Genomic DNA, 26,679 nt, shown 5'->3' on the forward strand with positions numbered 1-26,679 from the left:
CGATATTTTCCCTACGAAATCGAGCGTCCGCTTAGCAATGAACTTGCTTGTCGCTCTCGGGCGGGAACTTGCATGTGTTGATTGATGCTTTACCTCTCACAACTACTGAAATTTCCCAAGCTCAGTGCTTAGATTATGTGCACTATACCACACGCTATATTATAACACAATACTTTATGCGTATCGGGGATTTTCGGAACGATATCGGGAGTTGTAGCGAACGAGTAGCGCGAAACAGTAAATTCGCGATTTTTGTAAGCATCGGGCAGCAATTCTACCTTCATACTTAATGCCGAATTTGGTTCGAAACTGCACTGCTGAGGAGCTGAATCATGTCAGACTTCATTTCTGTAACCTAGAAAATCAGTAAGTGTAATTTTCAGGTCAAAACAGTGCGTAGCCCCAAACCCTGTTCTATTGCTGATGGCTTCTCCGCTTCGTCTGCTAGTAATATGTAGCACTTTCTATTCCATTTGATTAGCGAAGGTTGCGTTCGATATTTGCCTATACGGAATCACGCTTCCTTTTAGCAATGAACTTCCTTGCGTTTGAATGAAAATTTACGTACGGTGCGGGGACTTGCATTTGATGTTTTAGCTCTCACAAGTCACAGCTGTGCTTCATAAAATTTCATCTCAAGCCCAGGGCGCAGATTGTGTGCCCAAGTATACTCGGACGCTGCACTACGTACACGCACGCGTATCGGAGATTCGTATGAGTAGCGAGCGAGTAGCGCGAATTAAACGGTAAACTCGCGATTTTTTAAAGCATCAAGCAATAGTATATTTATGGCATTTCCTCCTCAATACTAATTGCCGGATTTGGTTCGCAGTTGCATTGCTGAGGAGTTGAATCATGTCACAATTCATTTCTGTAACCTAAAATACATTAATTATTTTGCACATGTATCAGTAAGTGTAATTTTCATGTCAAAACAGTGCGTGGCCCCAAATCCTGGATTGCCGATGGCTTCTCCGCTTAGCACTAGTAGTAGCACTTTAGTTTTCTATTCATTACGAAACAATAGTCGCCATTCAACGAGGGACGCCTCGAGACGCATCGGGACGCATCGGTAGGGTAGAGGGAAGGAGCTTATTTCGCGGACGCAGCGAGACGGCCACCAGGTAAGCTCCTTTTCGTACATGCAACGGTCCACTTGTGAGGGCTCGTCTTTTACAAGTATACTTGGGAGTTAGCCGACGCTTTGCGACGCTCGGCGGCGCCCGCCGACACGCAGTCTAAACTAGTGACTGTACGCCGTCGCTAACCGTCGCTGGGTGTCCTTTGACGTCGGAAATTGAAAGAAATTTGCAGAAGCGTCGCACCGCGTCGCTCGCCGTCCCTAGTTTACCAGGTGCGCCTAACAGGACCATTCTCTGAATACGTCACTCACACTTTACTATCAGCCAAGGCTAGTCTGTCCTTGATCAGCTGAAGCTCTGACCGCTGCTCCTGGCTGTCCAGCTGGGCCTGAAATTCCTTCTCCCTGTTGCCAGCAATCATGGCCTCCAGGTTCCTCACAGTGGTCCTCTCGGTGGACACCTGACTACGCAGCATCTCCACCTCTCGCTTCAGGTCCTCAGTCCTGGCCTCACACTACCGAGAGAGAGAGACAAAGGATGGTAATGACCATAGGATGGGGAAACAAGCACTGCAGGGTGGACTGGCTAATCCTATGTGTAGAACATGGACCACCACATCACTACATATTTGCCAGCAAAAGACTGTTTCAATGTGCCTGCCAATGATTGGTGATTATCATGTTGTTACAAATAGGTTAAAAATCATGTATAGTTACTGTTAAGGATGGGTTAAATGCTATGTATTGTGTAATCTGTTTGCATGAACAAACTATATAAGACGTGATCATTCCCATGTGTATCATCACTTCCAACTGCATCAAAGTCCACTCTTTATTTCAGCAAAGTTATTAAAGTGTTCACATTTGAAGCAACACATAGACTGGCTTACATTCACTGGAACAGAGAAAGAAGAAAAGGTGAAGTAAAACAACTTTAAAGAAAAGGAATTTCCTTAAAGGGGATGGCTAGTAACTGATCAGTGGGAATCAGTGAGAATGCCGATCGTTAACGGGGCCCTTAACGATCACCCTGTCACTGTACAGGCATACTAACCTGGAAACATTAAACTGCACATTACTTTATAATAAGCAAATAATTTTCACACAAAAATAGATGTATAATGTACTCTTAAATGAATCCCACAGGGATTGGAACAATCATCCCCCAGCATTCCTATTGATTCCCACTGATCAGTTACTAGCCATCCCCTTTAAAGGCAGAAATCACAGCACCCATGGCAGGGGAGCTTCACCTTCACAGGAATTCACTATAAAAGTCATTTTGCAAACACTTTGGCACTGAAAGAGAAAGAGAGAGAGAGAAAAAAAAAAAAGTCATGTAGCATAAAGTGTCCTTACCTGCTCAAACTCAATGTTCCTCGCTGTCAGCTGGCGTGACAGGGACTCTTTGGTGGAGTCTAGCTTGACACAGAGCTCTCTGACAGCAGCAAGGTCCTGGACCACAGAGTCCTTCTCGTCTTGGAGCTGCCTCAAGTTACCCTCCATGTTGGACAGGGAGCGTGTCAGGTTGGACACCTGCATCTCATAGGTTTGCTGGGTCGATAGATGCTGTAATGGATATCATGAGTGAAGTATAGGTGAGTGTGTGAAGGCGGAGTGGGGGTAGGAAAGGAATATGAAAATTTGATAAAAAGGTGTGCATATGAATGGAGAAGGCAATTTGTCACAATAGCAGCATAAGAGGAAAGGGGTAGAAATAGAGAGAAAAAGTACAGTTTGCATGGGTTTGAGGGATTGCAAGTGTGTAGTGAGGTATGTATCAGGTAATAGCAAGAAAATCAGAATACACTGTATGACTGAATGCAGCAACTGCTCATCAGTCATGCAGAGAGCATTAACTGAAGCAGCAGCAGTATATATTAAAGGGATCGTATTGTTTTGGTTAAGACTTAATTTCAGGTTTCTAACATTTTTTGGTGAGATAATGAGAGACCTCTTATGAAATATTAAAGAGCATGTGATTCCATGAGGAATTCAATGTTTATTTGATGAAAATTGGTTTTGAAATGGCTGAGATATCCAAAACAGAGCGATTCTAATAAGTGTGGGACCCACACTTTATTACGATCGCTTTGTTTTACTTTGTTTTTGGATGTTTCAGTCATTCCAAACCCGATTTTCATTAAATAAACTTTGAATTCCTCTTAAAATGGTATGTTCTGTACTAATTCATAAGTGTTTTCTTGGTATCTTGCAAAAAGTTAAAAGCCCAATTCTCATCTCCACCAATACAGTACCATCCCTTTAATAGTAAATCCTAACAACTCACGGAAGGAAGTCAATAAAGGCTAGACAAGAATATTTCACTGTGAATAATGTTTGGGACGGCACTTCAAAGACAGCATACAAACTGCACCATGCGGCACAATGAACTTGAAGGGATCATACTAACACACATTGACACATCAAAATCACAGGGTTCGAAAGAGCAATCAACGAGATCTTTTTTTAAATCTTTACCGTTATATTCCTACGAGTGAAATTAAAAAAGCAGACTGCCTTCCCAATAATTAAAGCATTTTTTTTTTCCCCTTTTGTAAAATTTGATTTCTTGACAGTGCTAAATCCTATGACCACACCCCAACCTCTTATCTATTTGGTCAATATGGTTTCATGACATTTGCTCCTGCAACGACTGCTCCCATGAAAATTTTGATGCCAAGCCAAACATAAATTCTACCCACAAACATAACCCTAATCCTCACATCAAACTAAACCTTAAACACTATCACAACCCTAACCCTAACACCATGTCCTTGGAAAAAAATTAAACCCAAAACACTATGACATCCCTAACCCTAACACCAAGTCCTTGGAAAAAAATAAGACCAGAGCAACTGTCACAGGAATAGATGTCCTGTCACCGGTCAAGACTGACCTCATGTATCTCCCTCTCCATCTCGTCCACTCTCTCTCGCATCCTCTTCATCTCTGTGTCTTTGGCCATCAGCTCCAGCCGCATGTTGGAGGACTCGCTGGTCCTCTCTGTGGCCTCCGTCTCCCAGCGTTGAGCCTCCGCCGTGGCTGAGCGGTAGTTGTCCAACAGGTCGCGGTGCTCTCGCTCCTGGGTACGGAAATGTGGAGGCAGGGAAGATCACATTAAGAAAAAAAAAAAAGATTATGGTTAAATGTTTTGACTTTGTATTATGTTGACATGGAGATAATAAAATAGTCCATGGAGGACTAAAAAGTTTGGGGAAATAAAAAAGCACATTCTCTTAAAGGCATAATTCATCATTTGCAGATGAAACAAAAACCCAGCTTTAGTGCTTTAAAATAGTTCTAAAAAGTCAATTAGGGATAGAAACAACCACTGTAAAAATTTGTATTGGTAAAATCGATGTTAAGTATTGTTAAATATACAAAATGTGAACAATAGTTATAATAAAAATGTTTCAAGACTAAACCATCTACAGTTACTGTTTATTGAGAAAAATACAGATATCTCCTTATATTTTAAGCTTTATCGCAAACATTTTATATGATAGGATGTTTTGTGGTACAACAGACCTACAAATATGCATTAAATGTCATATCTTGAAAATTTTTAAAATCATTATTCCCAAAGGAAAACAGGACCTTTAACACCCTCACAAATTTCTTTGTTCATCAGTTTCTGTCAATTTTAACCCTAACTAGGCCGGGCTATTTAGGTAGTTGATAGAGCCGGGGGGGGGGGGGGGGGGCCTCCCAGGCCCCCTCTCCAGATCTCGGCCGTCGACCGCGTGATCGCGACGAAAATTGGCACACACATTGCCTATGATGTAATCTAAAATACCATGAAGTTAATTTTTCAAAAAATTATCATTTATGCTAAATTATGCTAATTTATGCATAATGATGCATGAAATCAGACTATTTAGTATAAATCACAAAATAAAGCTCAAAACAGGCACATTTTTTGTGTAAATATTATTTTTAGTGTCCTTAGCAAATGTAATAAAAAAAAAATTGTGATATCGGAAAAAATTCTTAAGTATTTTATTGTTTTTTTGAATTTCTTATGTATTTCTTTGTTTTTTCGACTTTATGTTTTTCATTGTTTTTTCGATGGAATTTGTTCGCGACATCGCTCCGAACAAGAAAATATGTTATTCATTGATTTTAATCAATAAAACACCAAAATAATCATGCCTTTATAAAATTTACCTGCAAGCACAGTTTGCATTGAAATTGTACACGAATTCACGTTTTTGAGCAATTTTTGGTCTGACATGCATGTACAAATTTATGCGTAACTTCGGAACCGCCTGCCTGGGCGTCGCAAATTTGGTGTCAAAAGAAGCGGGAGACTCGAAAGAAAAAAGTCATGAAACATCGCGGCGATAGCTTTTTGCGATTGCGATACATCGCGCGGAACGTCGAGGGGGGGGGGGCCTCGGAGCCCCCCCCCCCCCCCCCCGGCCTAGTTAGGGTTAAACACTAAACGGCATTACATGCTTTTACCAACACACAAACCCAATGAAATTACTCTGAATGCTTCACACAACAACACTTCAGAATCAGAATATTCCAACATTACTCCAGATTAAACATATATTTTTTCGTAACAACTAATTCATGAATAACTGTTACATACTTTACTCTTGTAGTACAGATTGTAGTACATTGAGACTGACAGCTAATTCTCTGTATTATCAACTTGAAGTCATATAGTCAGACAGACTGACAAAGAAACAGAAAGATGGACATCTGGAAAGCCAAGTGTGTCTGGCTCGTGTTGGAGATGTGGCATTAAAAGTTAATTACACATTACTACATTATTTTCCATCAAGGAAAATACATCTGTAAATTTCTTGCTTTTCCTGTTTGATATTCACATCAATACATACACAGACAGACAGACAGACTGATTTACAGCTTCCTGCCATTTAAAGAGTTTGCCTACTGCTACAGACACAACACCTTGCCAGCCAGCAGGTCTTCAATACGGGCCACTTCTGCGATGTATTCCTGGACCTGGGTCTTCAGTGTGGACCTCTCTTCTATGGCAACTTCCAGCTCCTGGTTGACAGTCTGACAGGGGAGAGAGGGATGACAGGTGAAACAGATTTTAACCATCACTGCAAACTGATATTCTCAGCACTCTAGATGATTGATATTCATATTACAGCCAAATAAGATACAAACAAAGTAATCCACATACAATCTTCACATCTACACATGCCATGGCACTTCATATTCACCACCATGCGAAGCAAAGTACATACATACGTACTATACATAGTTATCAACAATCTTCACCATGCCATGGACAGAAACTATCTCTTTAATACAAAATCAGCAATGCATCTTCATGTGCATTGATTTTATTTCTCAGTGATCAAGCCTAATGTTGCAGCAAGCAACAAATGACAGCAAACAATAGGAAGATACTGAGACAAATTCAAGCAGTTCAAGAGGGTCATCTCACCTGGTTCTCCCTGGTCATAGTGGCAAGGTCCTCTTGGAGGCGGCGATTCTCCCTGATGGTGACATCCCGGCCTCGTGAGGCATCTGTCAGCTCATCCCTGGTGGAGTCCAACTGTCGGCGTAGGCTGCGGATCTCCCGATCCTTGCTACCGAGGTCGCTGACAGCTTGCCTAAAAAGGCAGATATTAAAGATAAAACAAGAGTTTCCACATGCCTGCAGATACTGACAATATCTGTTCTTACATGGACACATATGTTTGCATGAGAAATGTGAGAAATAATGCTTTGATAACACAATTTCAGTTGGTTAATGGCAAATATGTGAAATATTGGCCAAAAAGGTAGGGCAACAGTACTGTAATCTGAGCATGTATCTGATCACAGTTGTTCCGTTTAAATGTTTGATGATGGATTATCAATAATCGACAAATTGGACCAAAGCGATTGATCTCCTACGCGAGAGTGAATTGCATGCAGTTTGCTAAAACACACTCCTGCTAGGGTTCAATTGATCATTCACGTCACCGCTGGCGGATGGGGGAACTAACCATATCGTACATTCATATATCTGTATCATTCATATCACCAAATGCTATGCCTTCCATTCATTTACTTGGAAGTAAGGACGAAAGACCTTATGCTCATGCATTCCAGGGTAATTTTAATCTAACTGCATATCTCAGCAGCATCATCAATGAATGCTCCTACATGACTCACTCTAGCCTGGTCTCTAGGTCATGCACTGCAGCTCTCAGGTCACCAATGGTCCGGCCTTTCTCAATCAGATCCCGCTCCAGGTCAATGACCCTCTCTGTTTTCTCGTCAACAGCCATTTGAAGAGCGTCCTTTTCCCGGTCGATGGAAGCCACCGTCCCCCTCAGTTCGTTGATTTCGTCCCTAAGAAGTGCATTGTTGGCATTCATGTCCGCTGGGTTTGGGAAAAGCATTGCACAATACTGAGCACATCTTTCTCAAACAAGATTATGATACAGTTTGTACATGTATGTGTCCTACTTTCCCCATTGACATAATTTGCATTTATAATTCTGCTTATCCAAGAGTTGCATGTTCCCTAGTGAGCAGCTACTCTGTTAGCGTCTCAAAGGAGTATGGTACCTGGTATGTGACTACAATATCCCTAGTGCAGAAGCGAAAAGAGAACAGCATGCAACAGGTGATCATAGGATATCCAGGCAAGGATGAAGTGTTGAAATGAAAGGTGTGGATAAGATTGCGAGTTTCCTGCCATACAATAGAACACTCATCAACAGACAAGTCACGGGCCGAGATGCCCACTTACTGATTCTCTCCTCCAGTCTTACGATCCTCTCGTCGGCTACCTGCAGGTCACCTGACTTGGTGTGAAGTCTGCGCTGGTACTCCTCCACCGACTGCTCCGTCTGGTCTGCGATCAACCTGATGGCGAACATTGGTCATGATTACATCGCATCAGGTTAATGGGTCTTCTCTTAGACATGGATATTGCATGAAATGGCAATAACCGGGAGTATGGATGGAGGGGATTCCTCAAGATATTGCTCAGAAGAGGAGGATAAAGAATGGACTCCTTGTGATGTACACTGACTGAGGGTTGAAGTATTAAAAACATAACAGCATTACAGCCATCATTATCTGCAACACCTGCACAAACACAAATCAAGTGGACTAAAAGGCACTTTAATTACTTCTTGGAAAATACTGGATGATGAAAGAACAAGACTTGTACCTTGTTGCTACACCTGAATCAAATCAAGGGGGGGGGGGGGGCGCTAAAGCTTGCCATATGCCATTCTGTCACCACAAGTGAGCATCAGATAAAATGTATTGGAAGTTGGTGAGGCTTATTATGGTAAAGGGGGCTTCTATCTACAGCAAACAAGTTGCTTGCCTTTCACCTCTTTAAAACAGAAAGGGGGAAACATTTGTGAAAGAATAGGACAGTAGATTCTGTGTTTGCTAACTCTCTGCATGCCACATTAATTTCTTGTTCACAGGTTAAGTGTGTGAAATTTGTGCATATTAGACTCACTGGCGCAAAAAGGGTCAATGGGGAGTGGGCATGTTCAACAAACCTCATCTTGGAGGCCTGGGCCTTGGACGCTGAGGCGTCCTCCTTAGCCTCCTCAATTCTCAGCACCTGGGTGCGCACCTGTTCCTCCAGGGTGACTATCATGGCCTGGAGGGAGGATACACGAGACTGGCTGCTGTTGCGCTCCTGCTCCGCCTGGTGTCAAGGGGGGAAAGGAAGAAATTATCCCCTTCGTTTATCATATTCAACCGTCAAAGATGTCATCTTGCACAGAGCACCACTTTTAAATACCGGTACTAATAGGGTCACCATATCCAACCATTTCCCCAGTCTATACATCACATACACTGTATTCAATGTACGACTATTAAAATTTGAAGCAATGTAGAATTTCAAATTCTCTGAATGTATGATTAGTTTCATTGTTCAGTAGAAGATGGTGTTCTCCTTATCAGTGTTTCTGTTCTTATTTTGTTTTTTTTGTCTTTGTATGAACATTACTCTTCATCAATTAAATCTTTACTGGAAATGTCACAAACATTGATTTAAACCAATTATCATAATCTAGAATGAGTACAATGTACTTGTTTATTGAATCTCGTTGCACTTTGTTTGACTCTTCAAAAGTGACTTTCACCCAAGTAAACATTATCAAAGAAATATGTACAAAATGAAGTAATACAACATTAAATCATAATCCTGCTACGTAGATACAAAGTTGTATGTGTATACATACATGATTTAAACAATTGTCTTTCACACACTTAACAATCTGTGTGACACATAACATAGCCCCCGAGTGCCAGCATAATGCAATGAATGGGTGGAGAAAATGATGAGCAGTGTTAGAAAATACTGCTTAACCCTAACTGTGCTTTGATCACTGACTGGTATGCAACCAGGGCCACATTTCATAAAAGATGTTATGATAGCAACTCTTGCTGGATTGGCAACTTCCCATAGCAACAGCCAATCAGGAGGCTGGATTCTTGTTGCTACCTTGACAATTGCCATTCCAGCAAGAGTTGCTATCATATCAACTCTTTATGAAATGGGGCCCTGGAGTGTTTGCTTCACTGACTGGCGCAGGTATCCAGAGTGTAACAAGTAATGAATAGAGATTGTAATCCCAATAAATCCCTATTGTATCCATGTGGTCTTCCTGTTGGACTGAGACACATTGCTACATCTGAGTGGGCTGGCTAATCTTTAAAGGGGCATAGTCCCGGTGGTGTAGAGGGCGCTGTTGTGATACTGCCGATCACCGTTAGCATTGATACGAAGATTACCGAAGTTGAGCTGTCATCAAGAGTAAAGTGCGTAGTTGTTGCTAAGTAACGTTGCCTGCGTTGCCTTCTCTGCGCATCGCGCAGTCTGTAGTAATGCCATGGTGCGTGCACATGTGCTTGTTATTATGACATCACAAAAGAACTTTGCTAAAAGCTGTCTTCCTCCTCACCCGAATCATGAGCCGAACTGTGATCCGACCACTGACTACAGTGAATCGGACTTCTTCGGACTCGGGGAAGTGGGCCAAAGCGTAAGCGCTAGAGAGGAGTCGATAGCGTAGGTCTCTATAGGAAACTTGTGACGTGCGCCCACGTACGCATTTGACTAAAACACCGGGACCATGTACCTTTAACTTGGTCAAGTTTGAATGGATTACTGGGTGCTGATGACAAAGCTTGGTAATAAAGCTAAATAGTACTGAGGCATATAAAGAGTTGAGTGTTGGTGCTCTGTGCGCACACTACAAAGGAAGACTTTGTGAAGCTGGATTACCGCAGTACCTGCTCGAGTCAGTTTCAGTCTCTGATGACATATCTAAACAAACATAGAGATCCGCATTGGCAAGCAAAAGATATCATCTTGTGAGAGCAACAATCATATAAACACTCCACAAATACTTTTCTCACACAGTCAATCACATGCTGCGAGGTACCTTTTGTAGAAGGAGCTCCAAGTCTTCCACTCTCTGTTCAAGTCTGGCTTTGTCACCTAGGTGAGTGTCGGTAGAAATCTGGGAAAGGGACGGGGAGAGTCCTCAATGATAACATTAACCCACTGGGGATGACCTGATTTTGCTATAACACGTATTTCTCATAGACACCTAGCCGAGTGTACTTGGGACTAGTCTTCAACAGGTTTACAATGCATGACAGAACATTATGGCCAGAACTGGGCTGCCAAACTCTGCATGTCACAATACATTCTGAAGAAAAATATCCATGAACAAGATATGAAAGTTTAGTTAAATTTGAGAGGGGAAAAAAAAAATCATACTTCAAAAATCATATTACAAGTGTTTATTTAAGATGCAGACAAAGATAAAATATCATAAACACACACTATTTGCTAGCTCTGCTGGGACCATTTACATACTCTAAAAGTATAATAATACCAATTCAGTGAATTTGCTCCTAAATATGTTCTCTAACAACATGAACGGTGGGGTCTTACCTTGAATACACATGATATAGTAGGTACTCAGGAAGTCTATTTCTCTGTTCACATACATGTACTTTCTCTTAGTGCTAAACAAAATTTAGTACATTGAATATATCTATCTTCCTCACCATCTTTTTCTGATTTCAGTCTGAAACCAGACTGCATAGTCGAGATACATCGCTTATCTTTATATTGGCAGTAACAATATGAGTACACATTCTAAAGCTGAAAATGTTCAGACAACTTGCACAAGATCTCAAAATAGCAGAAAATGGGAATTACATATTTGAATTGTTGCCAATAGACGAGACCCATCTGAATTTTTTCTTTCTTTCTTGCCCACATTAAGCATTAAGCTATGAAAGCTAATCAAAAGCAAGTACAAGGAGGATGATTTTATGTAAAAATACTTTTCAATATACATATGTTGCCTTCTAGCTGGTCACTCAAAGTGCCATTAAGCTTTTGGACCATCTTCAAAAAATAAACAAATGTATAAAAAATAACAACAGAGCCACACACTACAAACTACAAACTTCCTTGTGGAAAGATTATATAGTGTTGATATTGGAAACAAAAGAAAGCAAACACGTCATCAATGAGATGTCTAGTGATATCCAGCTCTGCGATTGTGTGAGATTGCACTTTGTGTTTTATAAGATTCTATTACTGAAAATCAAGACAAATGGTTCTGGCTGCAGGCCACAGTTATCAAACTTTTGCCAGAAACAGCAGGCAAGAAAAAAAAAAACTTGCTAGTTCCTTATGGCTCTATGCAATGATTTAACCTTCTCATTTAGATATGGCGAAGTCCCAAAACAAACAGCAATTCACCTTCAGGCGTTCCCTCAGACTATCACGTTCGGTGGTCATGCGGCGGAGGTCAGCGATGGCATCATCGCGCTCATTGCCTACCCGTCTGACAATGGACTGGGCTGCCAGGGATGCCCTGGAGGACTTGGGTGACTTGACCGCTTCCTGACGTAATCTCTGAAGCTCATCGTTTGCCTGCAAAGTTCACAGTATGCACTCTTTCATCTATTTTGAATATTTCTTTATTGTCATCTTCTCAATACATACCTTTATTTTTAAATTTTTTTTTTTCTGTGTGTCATAAGACATTCTAGTGATTGTTATATGCCATTGACCAGTTGCAACACTTGCAATTCCACCTCTATCTGCCAAGGGATGCTATACACTGTACATAACAATGTGTATGTGTGTGTGTGTGCACGTGCGCGCACGCGCCCATTTGACATATCATGTTTTTGAAATCTAGGAATGAATTATGCCATTCAATTATAGACAAATACATACCATTCAATCAAAATCTAGTGCAGCACTGTAGGAAAGAAGTCATTGAAATGAAGACTATACCGCTGGTATATATTCTGGTGTGGGGAAAGGAGAGTACACTTTCCGTCTTTCGCATGCATGGAGCAGCGGGAACATGACGGCCAATACACCTATAAAAATTCTTGCTATCTGATTGGTCGACTGCCAATTACACAATATTCACTGAAAAGTAACACTGCAGGCTCTCGCTCTCTCTCTCTCTCTCTCTCTGTTGAAAGTGTCAAGACACTGTTCAATAATACTGTCAAAGTGGATGTTTTCGTGTGAGTAATTTTTCATGCTTGTCCGGGCAAGATGAATTTTGTGTGTTTTCAATTCCGCAGGAATCAAGACATTAATAGTGAAACACATACGACATGCAAAAATATTAGCACATCTTTATTTTCACACTGGTTTCCGGTTGCACGAAATGCGCAAAAAAATTTCCACTCCTACAGTTTCTAGTACATTAGAGTGGAATGAAGTTGTGCCATCAGTTTTCCCTCACATCATTCCTTGGCATGTTAACTTCAAAACTGAACACACAGCTGTTGCCTTTCATCTTTATACTTCAAGCTTTCTATTGAGATTTCTCCATGCAATATCATTGTAATCCACTGATGTGATACACATGCATGTTTCTTGTTGTTGTTGTTGTTTTTTTCAAATACATCCACACTACCGGTAGTGTACAAATTGTATGAACTGATACATGTATGCAAGAACTGTTGGAACTTTTGAATCATTCTTACCTGCTGATATAAGAGATTGACCTTGTCTCTTTCAGATGTCAGCACTTTAACATTAGTTTGGATCTGTCAGAGTGAAGATCATTGTGATAAGTGAAAAGTAGAAACATAGATGGAATACATTTGAATGTCAGAGTCAGTGATATGCCATCAAGTACAAAATGCACTGCATGGGGTTTCATGTGCAAGCATAAACTTCAAGTGTACAGTGTACACTTTATTTGGGAACCAGGGATCCTTCAAACACGACAACACAAAACACTAACTACAGCATAATCCTAAATGAGAATTAATTCATCATATTAATTAAGAAAAACAACAACCCATGAACTCAAAGTATTAAAGCCCCGACATTCTTGGTGTAGTAAGACACTTACAATGTGGATATCAGAAAGCAAAACAGAGAGCAATGTACATCCACATCATTTATCAAATAATGATTCCATTTTACTTTCTTTTGCCCCTTTTGAGGTGACACCTTTGAAGATGGGTAAGGCAATCACAAAGGAACTAGCCTGGTTAATAAACATGAAAATTCATCCATCATGTTGTAAATAAGAAAAGAAATGGATATATCAAAAAAGAAGAGAAAGGAGAAGATGACACCTCAATTTAGAAGCAATATTGATGTTTCTCATTTCTTCTATCAAAAAAAAAATAAACAGAAAGGAAAGACAGAGGAAGAGAAAAAGAAGAAAGAGGAAAAACAGGAGATTTTCCCCTATACATGCTGCAGTGGTTCAATGATTGTTAAATACAATAATCTGCAGAGTAATTGTTGTGCCAGTTTCTTGTAAAGTTATTTGAACACAACCAGCCACTGCCTGTACATCAGATGTCATGTGAAGTTGTTGGTGACAAATGTAGGGTTAACCAAATAACTTACCTCAGCCATGTGCCTCTCAAATTTGTCGAGGAGAGACTGCAAGTCATCACGTTCCCTCCTGAGTTTGAGCATCTCTGTTTCATCTGATATCCTCTGGAATGGAGGATATTAGAAAGCAATAATCAATACTTAATCATCACTACTACAATTCTTGTTACAGTATCCGTTGATCATCTTTGGCTAATACCACTGCCCATCTCACATCTCTTCCTCAAACAAGCAACAACAAAAAAAAAAAAAATTGCATAAAACTGTTTTATGACAGCTTGACTGGCATATATATTTCAATTTTGTCTGCTTTATTTACCACAAAGTCTTCCAAAGTATGTCCCTGCCTCTTTTACCAGTGACTGAAAAAAAGGGACACATCATCTTGTAGAAGGAAACAAGCAGCATGGTTTATTTAGCACTTGTTGCTGCATATTAAGTATTAGAACTGTTCACTACCATGTAAATGCAGATCATAGTAAGCTTGCCAAGTTTTAGCAATACTACTGATCTGATGGCATCATGGTGATGACAGTCAACTTAGCTCTTTAACCCTAACTAGGCCGGGGGGGGGGGGGGGGGGGGGGGGGGCCTTGACGTTTCACGCGATGTATCGCTATCGCGAGAAGCTATCGCCGCGACGTTTCATGACTTTTTTCTTTCGAGTCTCCTGCATCTTTTTACACCAAATTTGCGATGCCCGGGTGCGCGGTTCCGAAGTTGCGCATAAATATGCACGTGCATGTCAGACCAAAAATTGCTAAAAAACGTGAATTTGTGTACAATTTCAATGCAAACTGTGTTTACAGGCATATTTCATAAAAGCATGATTATTTTGGGGGTTTATTGATTAAAATCAATTAATAACGCATTTTCTTGTTCGGAACAATGTCATGGACAAATTTCATTGAAAAAACAATGAAAAACATAAAGTCGAAAAAACAAGGAAATACATAAGAAATTCAAAAAACAATAAAATACTTAGGAAATTTTTTCTGATTGTGCAATTTTTTTCTCTTACATTTGCTAAGGACACTAAAAAGAATATTTACACCACAAAATGTGCCTGTTTTGAGCTTTATTTAGTGATTTATACCAAATTGTCTGATTTCACGCATCATTATGCATAAATTAGCATAATTTAGTGTAAATGATAATTTTTGAAAAAATTAACTTCATGGTACTTTAGATTACATCATAGGCAATGCGTGTGCCAATTTTCGTCACGATCGCGCGGTTGATGGCCGAGATCCGGAGGGGGGGCCTGGGAGGCCCCCCCCCCCCCCCCCGGCTCTATCATCTACCTAAATAGCCCGGCCTAGTTAGGGTCAGTCAACTTAGCTCTTTAAGCAAAATTTCAGGCAGGAACCTTCTATGTTCATTTATCTTTATTCATTTCATTGCACAATTCTTTATTTTGTGAGAAAACAGTGGCACCCACGTATTCTCTATTGGATGATGCAAGTACTTATTCATACTTGCATTTCAGACAACTGCGTGACTGCATTAATGAATGTGTAATAGTAATCTTGATAACAACAGATAGTAGCAAGAACTCACCAGATCTCTCATGGCAGAAATGTTATCCTTGCGGAGGGGGCTGCTGGCTTTCTGAGCAGCCCTGAGGGCCTTCAGCGTCTCATATTCTCTCTTGTAGAAGTTCCGTTCATCCTCCAATACCCGGATGATGGCTTCATAATGGGCATCGGTCTAAAATCAGTAAATGCATTTTTATTAACCCCTTGTGTGCCGTGTCCTTCCTTCCATTTGAAAAACAAATCTCCTACAACTTTGTCCATTCCTTGTTAACTTTGGTTATGATACATCTAGGGCAAGCCCTATTAAAACCATTCAATAGTCCCACCAAGTGGCCTTTGTGAGATTTACTACACTACCTTGTGGCTGAGTATGGTAACCTATGAACATGCAATACTCTTTTCCAGTTGGGACACTACAAGTAGTCTGATAAAAAGCACAACAGGACAGTCATCTGTCCTTGAAAATGCATGATGTTAGGTAAAGCTCAGTACAGGGTTCCTTTGAAGTTTCTAGATAGTATGAGTGAAGTGAGTAGAACCCGGCACATCTCAACCCCATTCTTACAGAGTAATCTATAAGCACAAACTCAAAATTAAGCTGATGAAAGCAGGCAGGATAATAGTTTACTGTTGTGTGGGAAAATCTGCAAGATGCTGTGGTGACAGCAGGAAAAGAAGAAGAAAGGGTCTGTGGAATGAAATGGTGAATAGTGATGAGTGAGAAAAATGTAAACTTGGTAAGGCTACTGCCAAGTTCGACCTTTTCTTCTACTCTTAAATTATTTCCTATTCCATTGGTCTTGCAGCAGGGATGCCAATTGAAACAAGGAAAAGTAGAAATTACGCGGTGCGTAACATATGTCCCCGCCGGAAGTAGCATTTTGTAACAAAATGTGCAATATAGGTAAAAAATCAAGGTCAAAGGTCAAAGAAGTCAAAGGTCAAAATTCTGTGTAGAAGTTTTGAAGCCCTCACCTAGTGCCATCACATAAAGCAAATGGAATCGAAATTGGGTTAGAAATGGCGAAGGAGTAGCATTTTGTAGCCAATGTACAATATAGGTCAAAAATCAAGGTCAAAGGTCAAAGAAGACAAAGGTCAAAATTCTGTGTAGAAGTTTTGAAGCCCTCACCCAGTGCTATCACATAAAGCAAACGGAATCGAAATCGGGTTAGAAATGGCGAAGGAGTAGCATTCTGTAGCAAAATGCACAATATAGGTCAAAAATCAAGGTCAAAGGTCAAAGAAGTCAAAGGTCAAAATTCTGTGTAGAAGTTCTGAAGCCCTCAACTAGTGCCATCATATAAAGCAAACGGAATCGAAATCGGGTTAAAAATGGCGAAGGAGTAGCATTTCGTAGCAAAATGTACAATATAGGTCAAAAATCAAGGTCAAAGGTCAAAGAAGTCAAAGGTCAAAATTCTGTGTAGAAGTTTTGAAGCCCTCACCTAGTGCCATCACATAAAGCAAACAGAATCGAAATCGGGTTAGAAATGGCGAAGGAGTAGCATTTTGTAGCAAAATGTACAATATAGGTCAAAAAATCAAGGTCAAAGGTCAAAGAAGTCAAAGGTTAAAATTCTGTGTAGAAGTTTTGAAGCCCTCACCTAGTGCCATCACATAAAGCAAACGGAATCGAAATCGGGTTAGAAATGGCGAAGGAGTAGCATTTTGTAGCAAAATGTACAATATAGGTCAAAGGTCAAGGTCAAAGGTCACGACTGAAATTCTGTGTAGAAGTTTCAAAGCTCCCATGTAGTGCTATCATATAAAGCAAACAGAATCAAAATTGGCTCATAAATGACAGAGAAGTAGCAAATTGAAGATTTTGATCACACACGGACGCACACACGGACACACGGACGGACGGACACACGGACGGACGGACACACGGACACACACACGTACGGAGCCCGTTTCATAGTCCCCTGCTCGAACTCGTTCGGCGGGGACAATAAAATAGAGGACTAAAAATACATGTACATGAACCTACTTTGTACACAAAAGGGCCTGAACTTTGATACTACTAGGACCTGAATTCAGGCTTCTGCCTGAAAGTGGCATCGTTGCTGCAGATATATCTGCACCAATACATTTGCACCAGCTGGTGATAAAGCACAATAATGGATAAGGGACAGGAGTGCCAGGTTTATAGGTTATTATGGGATGCTGGAACAAATACTTATAATACTCATTAAAAATGAAATCACAGGAATTGGAAGGTGCAGACCTTTGTGTCTTTGCTTGTGGAGCGGCTAGGGCTTGCACTCCTGCTCCCTTTCTCTGGGCTCTGGCTCCTCTTGGGGCTCCGGTCCTTGGTCCCACTGGAGCTGGAATCCTTGTTGCGTAGGATGCGGTTTAGAACCTCCACCTCTCCCTTGTAGTAGTCTCTCTCCTCTTCCAGAGCCTTTGTGTAGCTGTCCAGCTTGGTGGGTGGGGCATCTTTTCGCGCCTTGCCACCGACCTTTTTACGCATTCGCTCCAGCTCAAGCACTAGCTCCCTCTCTGTTGAGCAAGAAAAGACAGGAATGATCAATGTCCCCTATTAATGCCATCCCACGAAACCAGCTCCAAATTAACCTTTTAATTCACATTTAACAGTAGGTCCTACACATGCTGAGGCCCTCTCATGTACAAATTATTGGTATATTCTTCGAATTAAAATGCATCAGGATGATATTGAATTTGAAAATATTACATAGAATGTGCTTTCACTTAATTGGGAGAGCAATAGATGTCATCTCAATATGCTTGGTAACACTGACTGTTTAATAGTCTTGTTTGTCAGCAACACAAACTATGTCAACGACACCACAGTAACATGGCTGTATACTGCTATTACAAGGTAGCCATGGTACACCTCACTTGATGAGCATACTGGCGTGAAAATGACAACAAAGTTATAAACATCTGCCTAATTTACAATTGTCGCTTCCCTTCAATTTCATTGCTTTTTATTTTACGAGTGAAGACGCCTGTAATCTTATATTCATATTTTTACTTCTTACCTCACAACAAGATGATTGACATAAGAAAAACAGTAAGATTTCAGGAGTCACTCTCTCAAACATAAGCCTTCCACTAGGTCCCTATTTCAAATAGAAATTTGCTACTGTAATTTCAATTATTCAAGTTACCACAAAATGGCTTCACTCTCAGGGATGAGTGGCTGTTGCCTGACAACTGCCGTAGCAACTGATGTACAATGCTTTGTGAAAAGGGAGCCCTGAAGCTCAGTAGTTTACCATTTGCTGTGAGCTTGTTGACTCGCTCGCTGAGCTTGCGTTTGTCCTCCTGGATTTTGTCTACTAGGTTCTGCAACCTCTTGATGTTTTGCTGTTTGGCTGCTCCCTCACTCCTCAGTGCATCAATGTCATCGAGTAGATTCTTTCTTTCCTGGATTATCAGCAAAAAAACAAAACAAAAACATTGCTGAAGAGTCAACATCTTACTTGAATTCTCTCCCAAATTTCAAACAGAAATCAATGATGCGTACTGGTTTATGTTGCAGTAGGAACGTTCTCATTGCAAAAAAATTGAAGTTCGGCTGGTGACTGCAACCTGAAATAACGGATAAATGTGCGCGCATGACGATGGTACTACACATTGTAATGTTTTCATTGCATTCAAACATGATGCCTTATTTGGGGTCACAATTAGGATTGCGACCAAAATTTCAAAATGAAAAGGGACCTTTTGAACACGCCTAATCAAAAATTGCTCAATCTTCACAGAATATAAAAAATTAAAGATTCACTAGGTTGGCCCATTTCACCTATTTTGAATCCTTGCATAAAATGGGGTAGCATGACTTATTTTGATTGTGTTGCAAGGTTACAAATATTTAGAGTGGTTTTAAAACACAGGGTATGTGCAACATAACAAGCCTATTCTGGCTTTCTACGCGCATACCATTTTCCGATCAACCACACACACAATGATAATGAGTTTCTGTACTTCACGTACCTACGCTATCTGTTTTCCCCATTTTTGTGTGTGTCTTTTTCATAATCTCGCCTTGTTTGTCAGTGTTTCCATTGTTTTTTCAAATTAAACTTTATGTACAATTTGCTTATATTCACATGTATTTTTATATTCATATATTGAATCGGAAATAAAGATTGAATTGAAAAAAAAAAGAAGTTTTCCAAGTCATTCCAAGGCTTTGATGAATCGCTCTACCTGTCTCAGCTGCTCCACCTCAATGTCCAGCTCCTTGATTTCCCTGGTGCTCTGAGTGAGCTCTGTCTTGGCCTCAATCATGTCCTTGTCGGCTGTAGCCATAACACTGTCCCGGTCAGCCTGCAACCGCTTGGCCAGACGGTCAACGTCGCGGAGCTCGCCGGCCAGTTCATCGTTGCGCCCCTTGAGAACGATATTCTCCTCGACAGCTGCCTCCCTCGCTTGTCTGGAGTCTTTCAGCTCCCTCTCAAGTTCACGGTTTGCCTGCTGTAGGTATTCAATCTGTTCCAAATATGCATGGTGGTAGGAAAAAAACCCAACATTTTTTGATTAAAAAAAACACATTTATAACATTGACTTTCACCTCAGCTTTATTCATAATTTGCTCCAGTATTGTAACTGGCATATCAATTTGGGTTTTTGTTCAAATTGTATTTTCAATATTTCTGTAATTCTGTCAAATGTAAATGCAAAAAGTTTTGAAATGTTTGCAGAATACAAAGAATTTTGCAAACAACTTACCAATCCATGTGACATGATAAACAAAACATACAATTAGACAATGTATTTTTTAAATGTACACATACAAATGCCATGTTAATTCTAATGTCATTATAGTGCAAGAACAAACATTCAATTTTTGCTACATTATAGTGCTAATTCTATCGCTTGAATTGTTGGATAGTGAAAGGATGCTGTAAAGTCATTTTGCTGAAGTCATTACCTGGATGTTGAGATGTGATATGAGCCTCTCATTGCTGCGATTCTGGGCTTCTGTAGACACTACCTCTAGAGGGCGTCCTCCTTCAAGGAGACGACTAAGTCTCGATATCTCTTGGTCCCTGTTATCCACCTGCAAAAAACCCCATCATTTTTAGTTCATTAACATGGAAATGGAATGGGCTGAAGGAAACATGGAATGGGCTGAAGGAAACATTACACAATTTCATAAATTGAACATGTACAATATGCACTAGGTTCACACCTTTTACACTATTTTGCATGAGAGATACAAGCTGTCAATCAGCTGCTGCTGGAGAATTTTCTCACAAATTTCAGAATTTAAATGTGAAATTCTCCTGATTTACAATGTACTTAGCAGAGAACAACATTGTAATACTTTATATGGAAAAAAAAACAACAACCATGTTAAATCATGCTGATTGCTTTCTAATGTTATTGTAGTGATGGAGAAGTTTCACAATGCAAGTTTGGTGATACGGTACTTTAAAAAATCAAACACCACATTGAGTTGGCAAGCTGGTCAGTTCAATGGGAAGTGTAGTATGACAACATAACTGACTCATACTGACCTTTACTTTGCCCATCAGGTGGCCACTAAGGCAGGTTTAAATGTACTGTAAAAGCTGCTTTTTTCAATTGAATCACCGTTGGGTCACAAATTTAACAATGAGCGAAACCTCCAGCTGATGCACTAAGGGACAAGCATTGGTGCACTTACGATAGCCAAAGGTGTCAAATCACGAAAACAACATCTTGCAAAATTGTCTAATTGACCTCCTCATTCATGAATCATCTGTCATACATATCTACTATACAACAAGCTATTTCATGGGTGCAACCTGTACACTAGTTTCACAACCGTATGGTTATTGAATTTAACAAAATCTTGCAGCAGAAAAGGCAGAGGACATTTCTACATGTACTTTCAAACACCAATGCTCACTTCATTTGTTGAACTCAACAATGACTTAATGAGATGGTCATCCCACCATGTATACAAGCTATTTCCTAAAAATAACATACTCAATATCATCATCCAATCAATTCAAATTGCTGAGATTAGTGAGTTGCAATGTTTGCTAAAAGAACTTTCACAGAAGAGCTTGTTGCACTGAGTTAATTGCGTGATTCTTACAATGTGCTATGGTGTAAACCTCCTCTGTGCCACATTATTCGGAGACTGCAACACGAGTGCTTTTAGAAAACATTGTTTTTCAAAGCCAGGTAACTTTTTAGAGAAGCCTTATAATGCTGGAAATACAAAGTTGTAGAGAGAAAATTGCAAGCTTTGCGATGTAAATTCATGACAAAGCTGTTAGGCCTACATGTATGGCTATGAGGCTTTACTGTACCATGGCAAATTGAAATTTATTGATCCGGTTGTGTGCAGTTGTGCGTTTGAGCAAAATATGCCAAGTTGGCAAAGAAGATACCCGAGTCGGTAGTGTGCATATGTTGTGCAAAGAGCTATGACCGACAATGACGTCATCAAACAGACTCAATCTGTTGTAGACTGTACTTTACAGCCAGAATAAATGTCCACATACAAGGAAAAAATTCCAATAAAAGTAATAATACACATAGTCTGCAATGGTCATCAGTGACTTATATTCACCAGGCTTAACATGGAGAATATTGACTCGTGAGTCGTAGCAAGAATGTGTCAACCAAAATCCAACAGATTTTCAAAACGTTAAAATGTACCAGTATATATTTTGTACACTCTTTGGTGGAGCTTTACAAGTCCCCAGGGATAGGCCTAACTACTAGTACTACGTCTAGCAATATCTGTGTCTACATCTGCGTCCCAAATCTCTGATGTTCAGACCACAACAGACAAATTTGACTAGTCCCTGAAATTTACCTGGTACATTCCGGTCAAGCTGGGGTCTAGATGGAATATGTGAGCAATTGTTGAAGAAACAATTTAAACGAACAAGAGGTCTTTTACTTGCCCGTCGGTTGATTAATTACTATACATTCAGAGGCTCAAGAATGCCATACCCCTAGATTTATCACTAGGCCTCAAATGATAGTCACAGCATTATCGTTGATGTCAAGGTTATTGCTTTTCACTCCCAAAACAAGTTGTTTACTCAGGATTTCAAAAAAGAAAAATGTTGATCAAGTAAGCATGATTGCATGGTTACACTTACAGGCAGTGCAGTGCTTACTGTATTGTCACAACTAGATACGCCTACCCTGAATACGCATAATAAAACACAAATTAAAATTGCCATCGTATACCTCCACCTTTGTTTTGCAACACTTATTTCCACCTCTGCAACTCGAAGTCTGACGTTTCATTACAGAGACAGAGTATCACTAGCTAGACCTCTTGGTCTTGGGAGTCTTAATAAGACTAAGAGTCTTATTCTTGTTAAAAAAAAGGATAACTTCCCCTTCTACCCACAAAATTCTAGTTCTTAATGTGTTCTTTCTCCTTTCTCAACACTTGCTTGTACTTGCAAGCAATTAACCATCTAACGTAGTTAAGTTAGATTGGAAATTTTTGACTCCGTTTTGTGTTCAAGGTAAAGGCCGATTAGAAACCTTAATGTTAGCCCTTTTTATTTTTAGATTCAAGTAAAATCTAGCAATACTGTAGTCTATAGTATAACGTTCTGCTCTCCCTAAATCTCGGTACGATATCGACGGACTAGCCGTTATTTTCACGTGAGCTACATTGACTCTCAGTAGCCGTCTGCATAATTTGAGAATTAACACCTGCCTCTATTCACGCCTTTTCGACGGAACAATGACCGTCGGCAGCCGCAAGCGTCACCCCGAGTAAACCGACGGCCCTTACAGAAGGCGAGCACTTTTTGGATAGATTCTCAGCGGCGTGCAAAAACAGACGGTGCGGTGATAAGAACGCTGAATTTTGATTAACAAATGCACACAAATTTTCGCGAATAGCATACTCACTCGACTCCTAGTTCTAGACTTCCTTCTACTGTTATGTCGATCCGACATGATTAACCGTTGCTTGCTCGTTCACATTGACGATTGATAGCGAAATATGACTTGACAAGCCTTTGCGAAAATCCTAAGCCACAAGCAGCCGACAATACACTTGCCGATCCCATTATCGACCGTATTTGCGTTCAAATCCTAACTGAATTTACCCCCTCCGCATTGTGCCCTTTGACCCCCTCTTCGGGAAATGCGTGTGTACGATCGGCTTTAACCGTGATCCACTCTGAGCTCTATTCATACATCGGGACCCTTGGGCTACCGACGACTGTTTTGTGTACCTAAACTCACGGCGTAATAATGCATCGTACCAGCTCAATTTCGCCGTTTCTACTGCTCTTACCTATCAAAAAGAGCGTGCTAAACTGATAACAAACTTTATGAATTTGCAAGGTACACATACACTTGGCGTGCCTAGCAACTGTCCGTTACTGTCTACTTAGCCAGCCAGAGAATCCGGGTTCGTTTACCTTTTTGTAGTTTTGAGTACACGTGTACTTACATCTCGAGTCTACTCGCCGAGACTCTGAATCTGATTGCCGACACGACTACCTAGCTGTAGTACAAGTTTACTAGCATAGCTGCATGGTCTGAAGCTGCCAACAGTTGTTGTTGTTGTTGTTGTTGTTGTTGTTGTTGTTGTTGTTGTTGTTGTTGTTGTTGTTGTGTTTGTTATTTGTTTGTTTGTATTTTGATTTTTGTTTTGATTATTTTGTTTTGGTGTTTTTTTTTTAATCTCACATCAATGTTGGTGCCAGTTACTTACCCGATAGTCTAGTTACAAGTATTTTGTCAAATGAAAATGCTTCTCACATACTCACTGACATTTTCTATTTGTATGACTTGTTTGAATTGCAAGAAAACATTATTTAAAAAATCTTTTCATTTCATTTATCATTTCTGCATGGTAAAATATAATCAACAAATCACTTTTGAAAAAATACACATCAATTCATCATAAATCATGGGCGTCACCAGGGGGGGTGCGTTGGGTGCGAACGCACCCCCCTTCAGATCCTTAAAAAAAAAAAAAAAAAAAAAAAAAAAATCAGTCTGCGAGCGACCTCAACGCCGGACGCTAAATAATTACTCTTTTCTAATTTGTTTTTATATTTTGCACCAGGGACACACACACACACACACACACACACACACACACGCACAAACACACAAAAATAATAATAATTCGCACCCCTGGTTCTGGCAGCACTGATTTTGTACATATCTATTAGTATTCTACAGTGTTTACTATTTATCGACCGTACTGTACATCCGTACGATACGGAGCACTTATACACGTTTGCCCCATCCCACATAATCATAATTCCCGCGTTGAAAAGATTTTCTTGCTTTTTTGTTAGAATTCAAGAAATCTGTTCACCCAAAAGCAGTGGCGTAACTACGGAGGGGGGGGGGGTGCTAATATAAAATATATAAAAAATAGCTACAAACGGCAATTTGGGGACTGTAAAATGTCAAAATTTTCAAGATCGCTCGCTCCGTTCGCTCGCATTTAATCTTTATGCCATTCTTCTGATGTTGCTGCCAGTAATTGCCTGCAGGTGCGCCCGGTGCACCCCCCCCCCCTTAACTTCCAAAGCGAAAAAATATGGCTAAGAACGGCAGTTTTGGGACTGTAAAATGTAAAATTTTCAAGCTCGCTCTCTTCGCTCGCTCGCATTTAATCGTTATGCAATTCACCTGGTGTTGCTGCCAGTAATTGCCAGCAGTTCCGCCCGGTGCCCCTCCCCCCTTAATTTCCAAAGCGAAAAAATATGGCTAAGAAAAGAACGGCAGTTTGTGGACTGTAAAATGTAATATTTTCAAGCTCGCTCGTTCCGCTCGCTCGAATGTAATCATTATGCTCTCCTGATATTGCTGCCAGTATTTGCCAGCAGTTGCGCCCGATGCGCCCCCTTAAATTCTAAAGCGAAGAAATATAGCTACAAACGGAAGCTTGTTTGTTTGTTTTTTCACAGTAAAATGTCAAAATTTCCAAGCTCGCTCTCTTTGCTCGCTCGCATTTAATTATTATGCCATTCACCTGATGTTGCTGCCAGTAATTGCCAGCAGTTGCGCCCGTTGCGCCCCCTTAATTTACAAAGCAAAAAAAAAAATATGGCTACAAACGGCAGTTTTGGGACTGTAAAATGTGAACATTTTCAAGCTCGCTCGCTCGCTCGCTCGCATTTAATTGTTATGCAATTCTCCTGATGTTGCTGCCAGTAATTACCGGCAGTTGCGGCCGTTGCGCCCCCACCCCTCCTTTATTTCCAAAGCGAAAAAATATGGCTCCAAATGGCAGTTTTGGGACTGTAAAATGTCAAAATTTCCAAGCTCGCTCTCTTTGCTCGCTCGCATTTAATTATTATGCCATTCACCTGATGTTGCTGCCAGTAATTGCCAGCAGTTGCGCCCGTTGAGCCCCCCTTAATTTACAAAGCAAAAAATATGGCTACAAACGGCAGTTTGGGGACTGTAAAATGTCAAAATTTTCAAGCTCGCTCGCTCCGCTCGCTCGCATGTAGTCGTGATGCCATTCCCCTGATATCGCTGCCAGTAATTTGTCGTTTCACACCGTCATTCCATAATCCATTTATAAGGGGTATAACCCTCTCCGGCACTTCCACACCCTCCCCCCACCCTTGCTCGCTCCCTCGCATACTACCCCCCCCCCCCCCCCCCCCCAAGATGAAATCCCAGCTTCCCTCAAAAAACAGTAAAAGTCTAGGGATTGAGAGCTTCCTATATTCCAAATGTCTGTCAAAAAAAATCTCGTAAACATTTAGTGTCAAAACGCACCCCCCTTGAAAAAAAGCTGGTGACGCCCCTGTAAATCATGGCTAAACTTTGTGCATGAGAGATAAAGAAATCGTTGCGAGAGAAAACAGATATCGTACCAGTAAAAAGGAACCACCAAATTTCATTTTGAATGAAAATTACACAGTCCCTTGAAATGTTACTGACATGTAGAGGTCAAATTATTCCCTCGCTTTCTGAAAGAGGATAGTAATAGTGTTCTTTCATTATAGTAGACAGTGAATATAATATGTCAAATATATAATCTTCACATCATACATACATGATGTCACAAAATGTTGCAGTCTTCTCATCCAGTGATGACTGCACCAAAACATAAAAATTCCAAACTTCTGAATGGATTGTCCTTAGACATTAATCACTGATGTGTTCTACTAATATTGCTGCATTCCAACAATTTGCATGCATGTATTTGGGATTCATTCTCTTAAAGAAATTATGCAAGCATGTTAGAGTTCTCTTTTTTGGTT

At 40.4% G+C, this 26,679-nt stretch overlaps 1 protein-coding gene across 1 annotated transcript in view; it reads right to left on the minus strand.

Moving 5' to 3' along the window:
- Positions 1–26,679, minus strand: part of LOC139733018 (centrosomal protein of 135 kDa-like) — a 66,206-nt gene that overhangs the window by 26,164 nt on the left and 13,363 nt on the right. Inside the window, exons 6-22 of the mRNA XM_071643861.1 lie at positions 20,394–20,522; positions 19,670–19,951; positions 18,733–18,883; positions 17,718–17,992; positions 15,510–15,659; positions 13,962–14,054; positions 13,079–13,141; positions 11,826–11,999; positions 10,486–10,563; positions 8,587–8,738; positions 7,815–7,930; positions 7,232–7,442; positions 6,516–6,684; positions 6,008–6,118; positions 3,981–4,166; positions 2,441–2,650; positions 1,394–1,596 (exon numbers count right to left, since the gene is read on the minus strand). Of these exons, the coding sequence (XP_071499962.1) occupies positions 1,394–1,596; positions 2,441–2,650; positions 3,981–4,166; positions 6,008–6,118; positions 6,516–6,684; positions 7,232–7,442; positions 7,815–7,930; positions 8,587–8,738; positions 10,486–10,563; positions 11,826–11,999; positions 13,079–13,141; positions 13,962–14,054; positions 15,510–15,659; positions 17,718–17,992; positions 18,733–18,883; positions 19,670–19,951; positions 20,394–20,522 (2,753 nt within the window). The remainder of the gene's footprint in view (positions 1–1,393; positions 1,597–2,440; positions 2,651–3,980; positions 4,167–6,007; positions 6,119–6,515; positions 6,685–7,231; positions 7,443–7,814; positions 7,931–8,586; positions 8,739–10,485; positions 10,564–11,825; positions 12,000–13,078; positions 13,142–13,961; positions 14,055–15,509; positions 15,660–17,717; positions 17,993–18,732; positions 18,884–19,669; positions 19,952–20,393; positions 20,523–26,679) is intronic.

The sequence above is a fragment of the Diadema antillarum genome, unplaced genomic scaffold (genome assembly GCF_040938485.1).
Source record: "Diadema antillarum isolate AM-2024a unplaced genomic scaffold, OU_Dant_1.0 seq00000460_RagTag, whole genome shotgun sequence".
NCBI lineage: Eukaryota > Metazoa > Echinodermata > Echinoidea > Diadematoida > Diadematidae > Diadema > Diadema antillarum.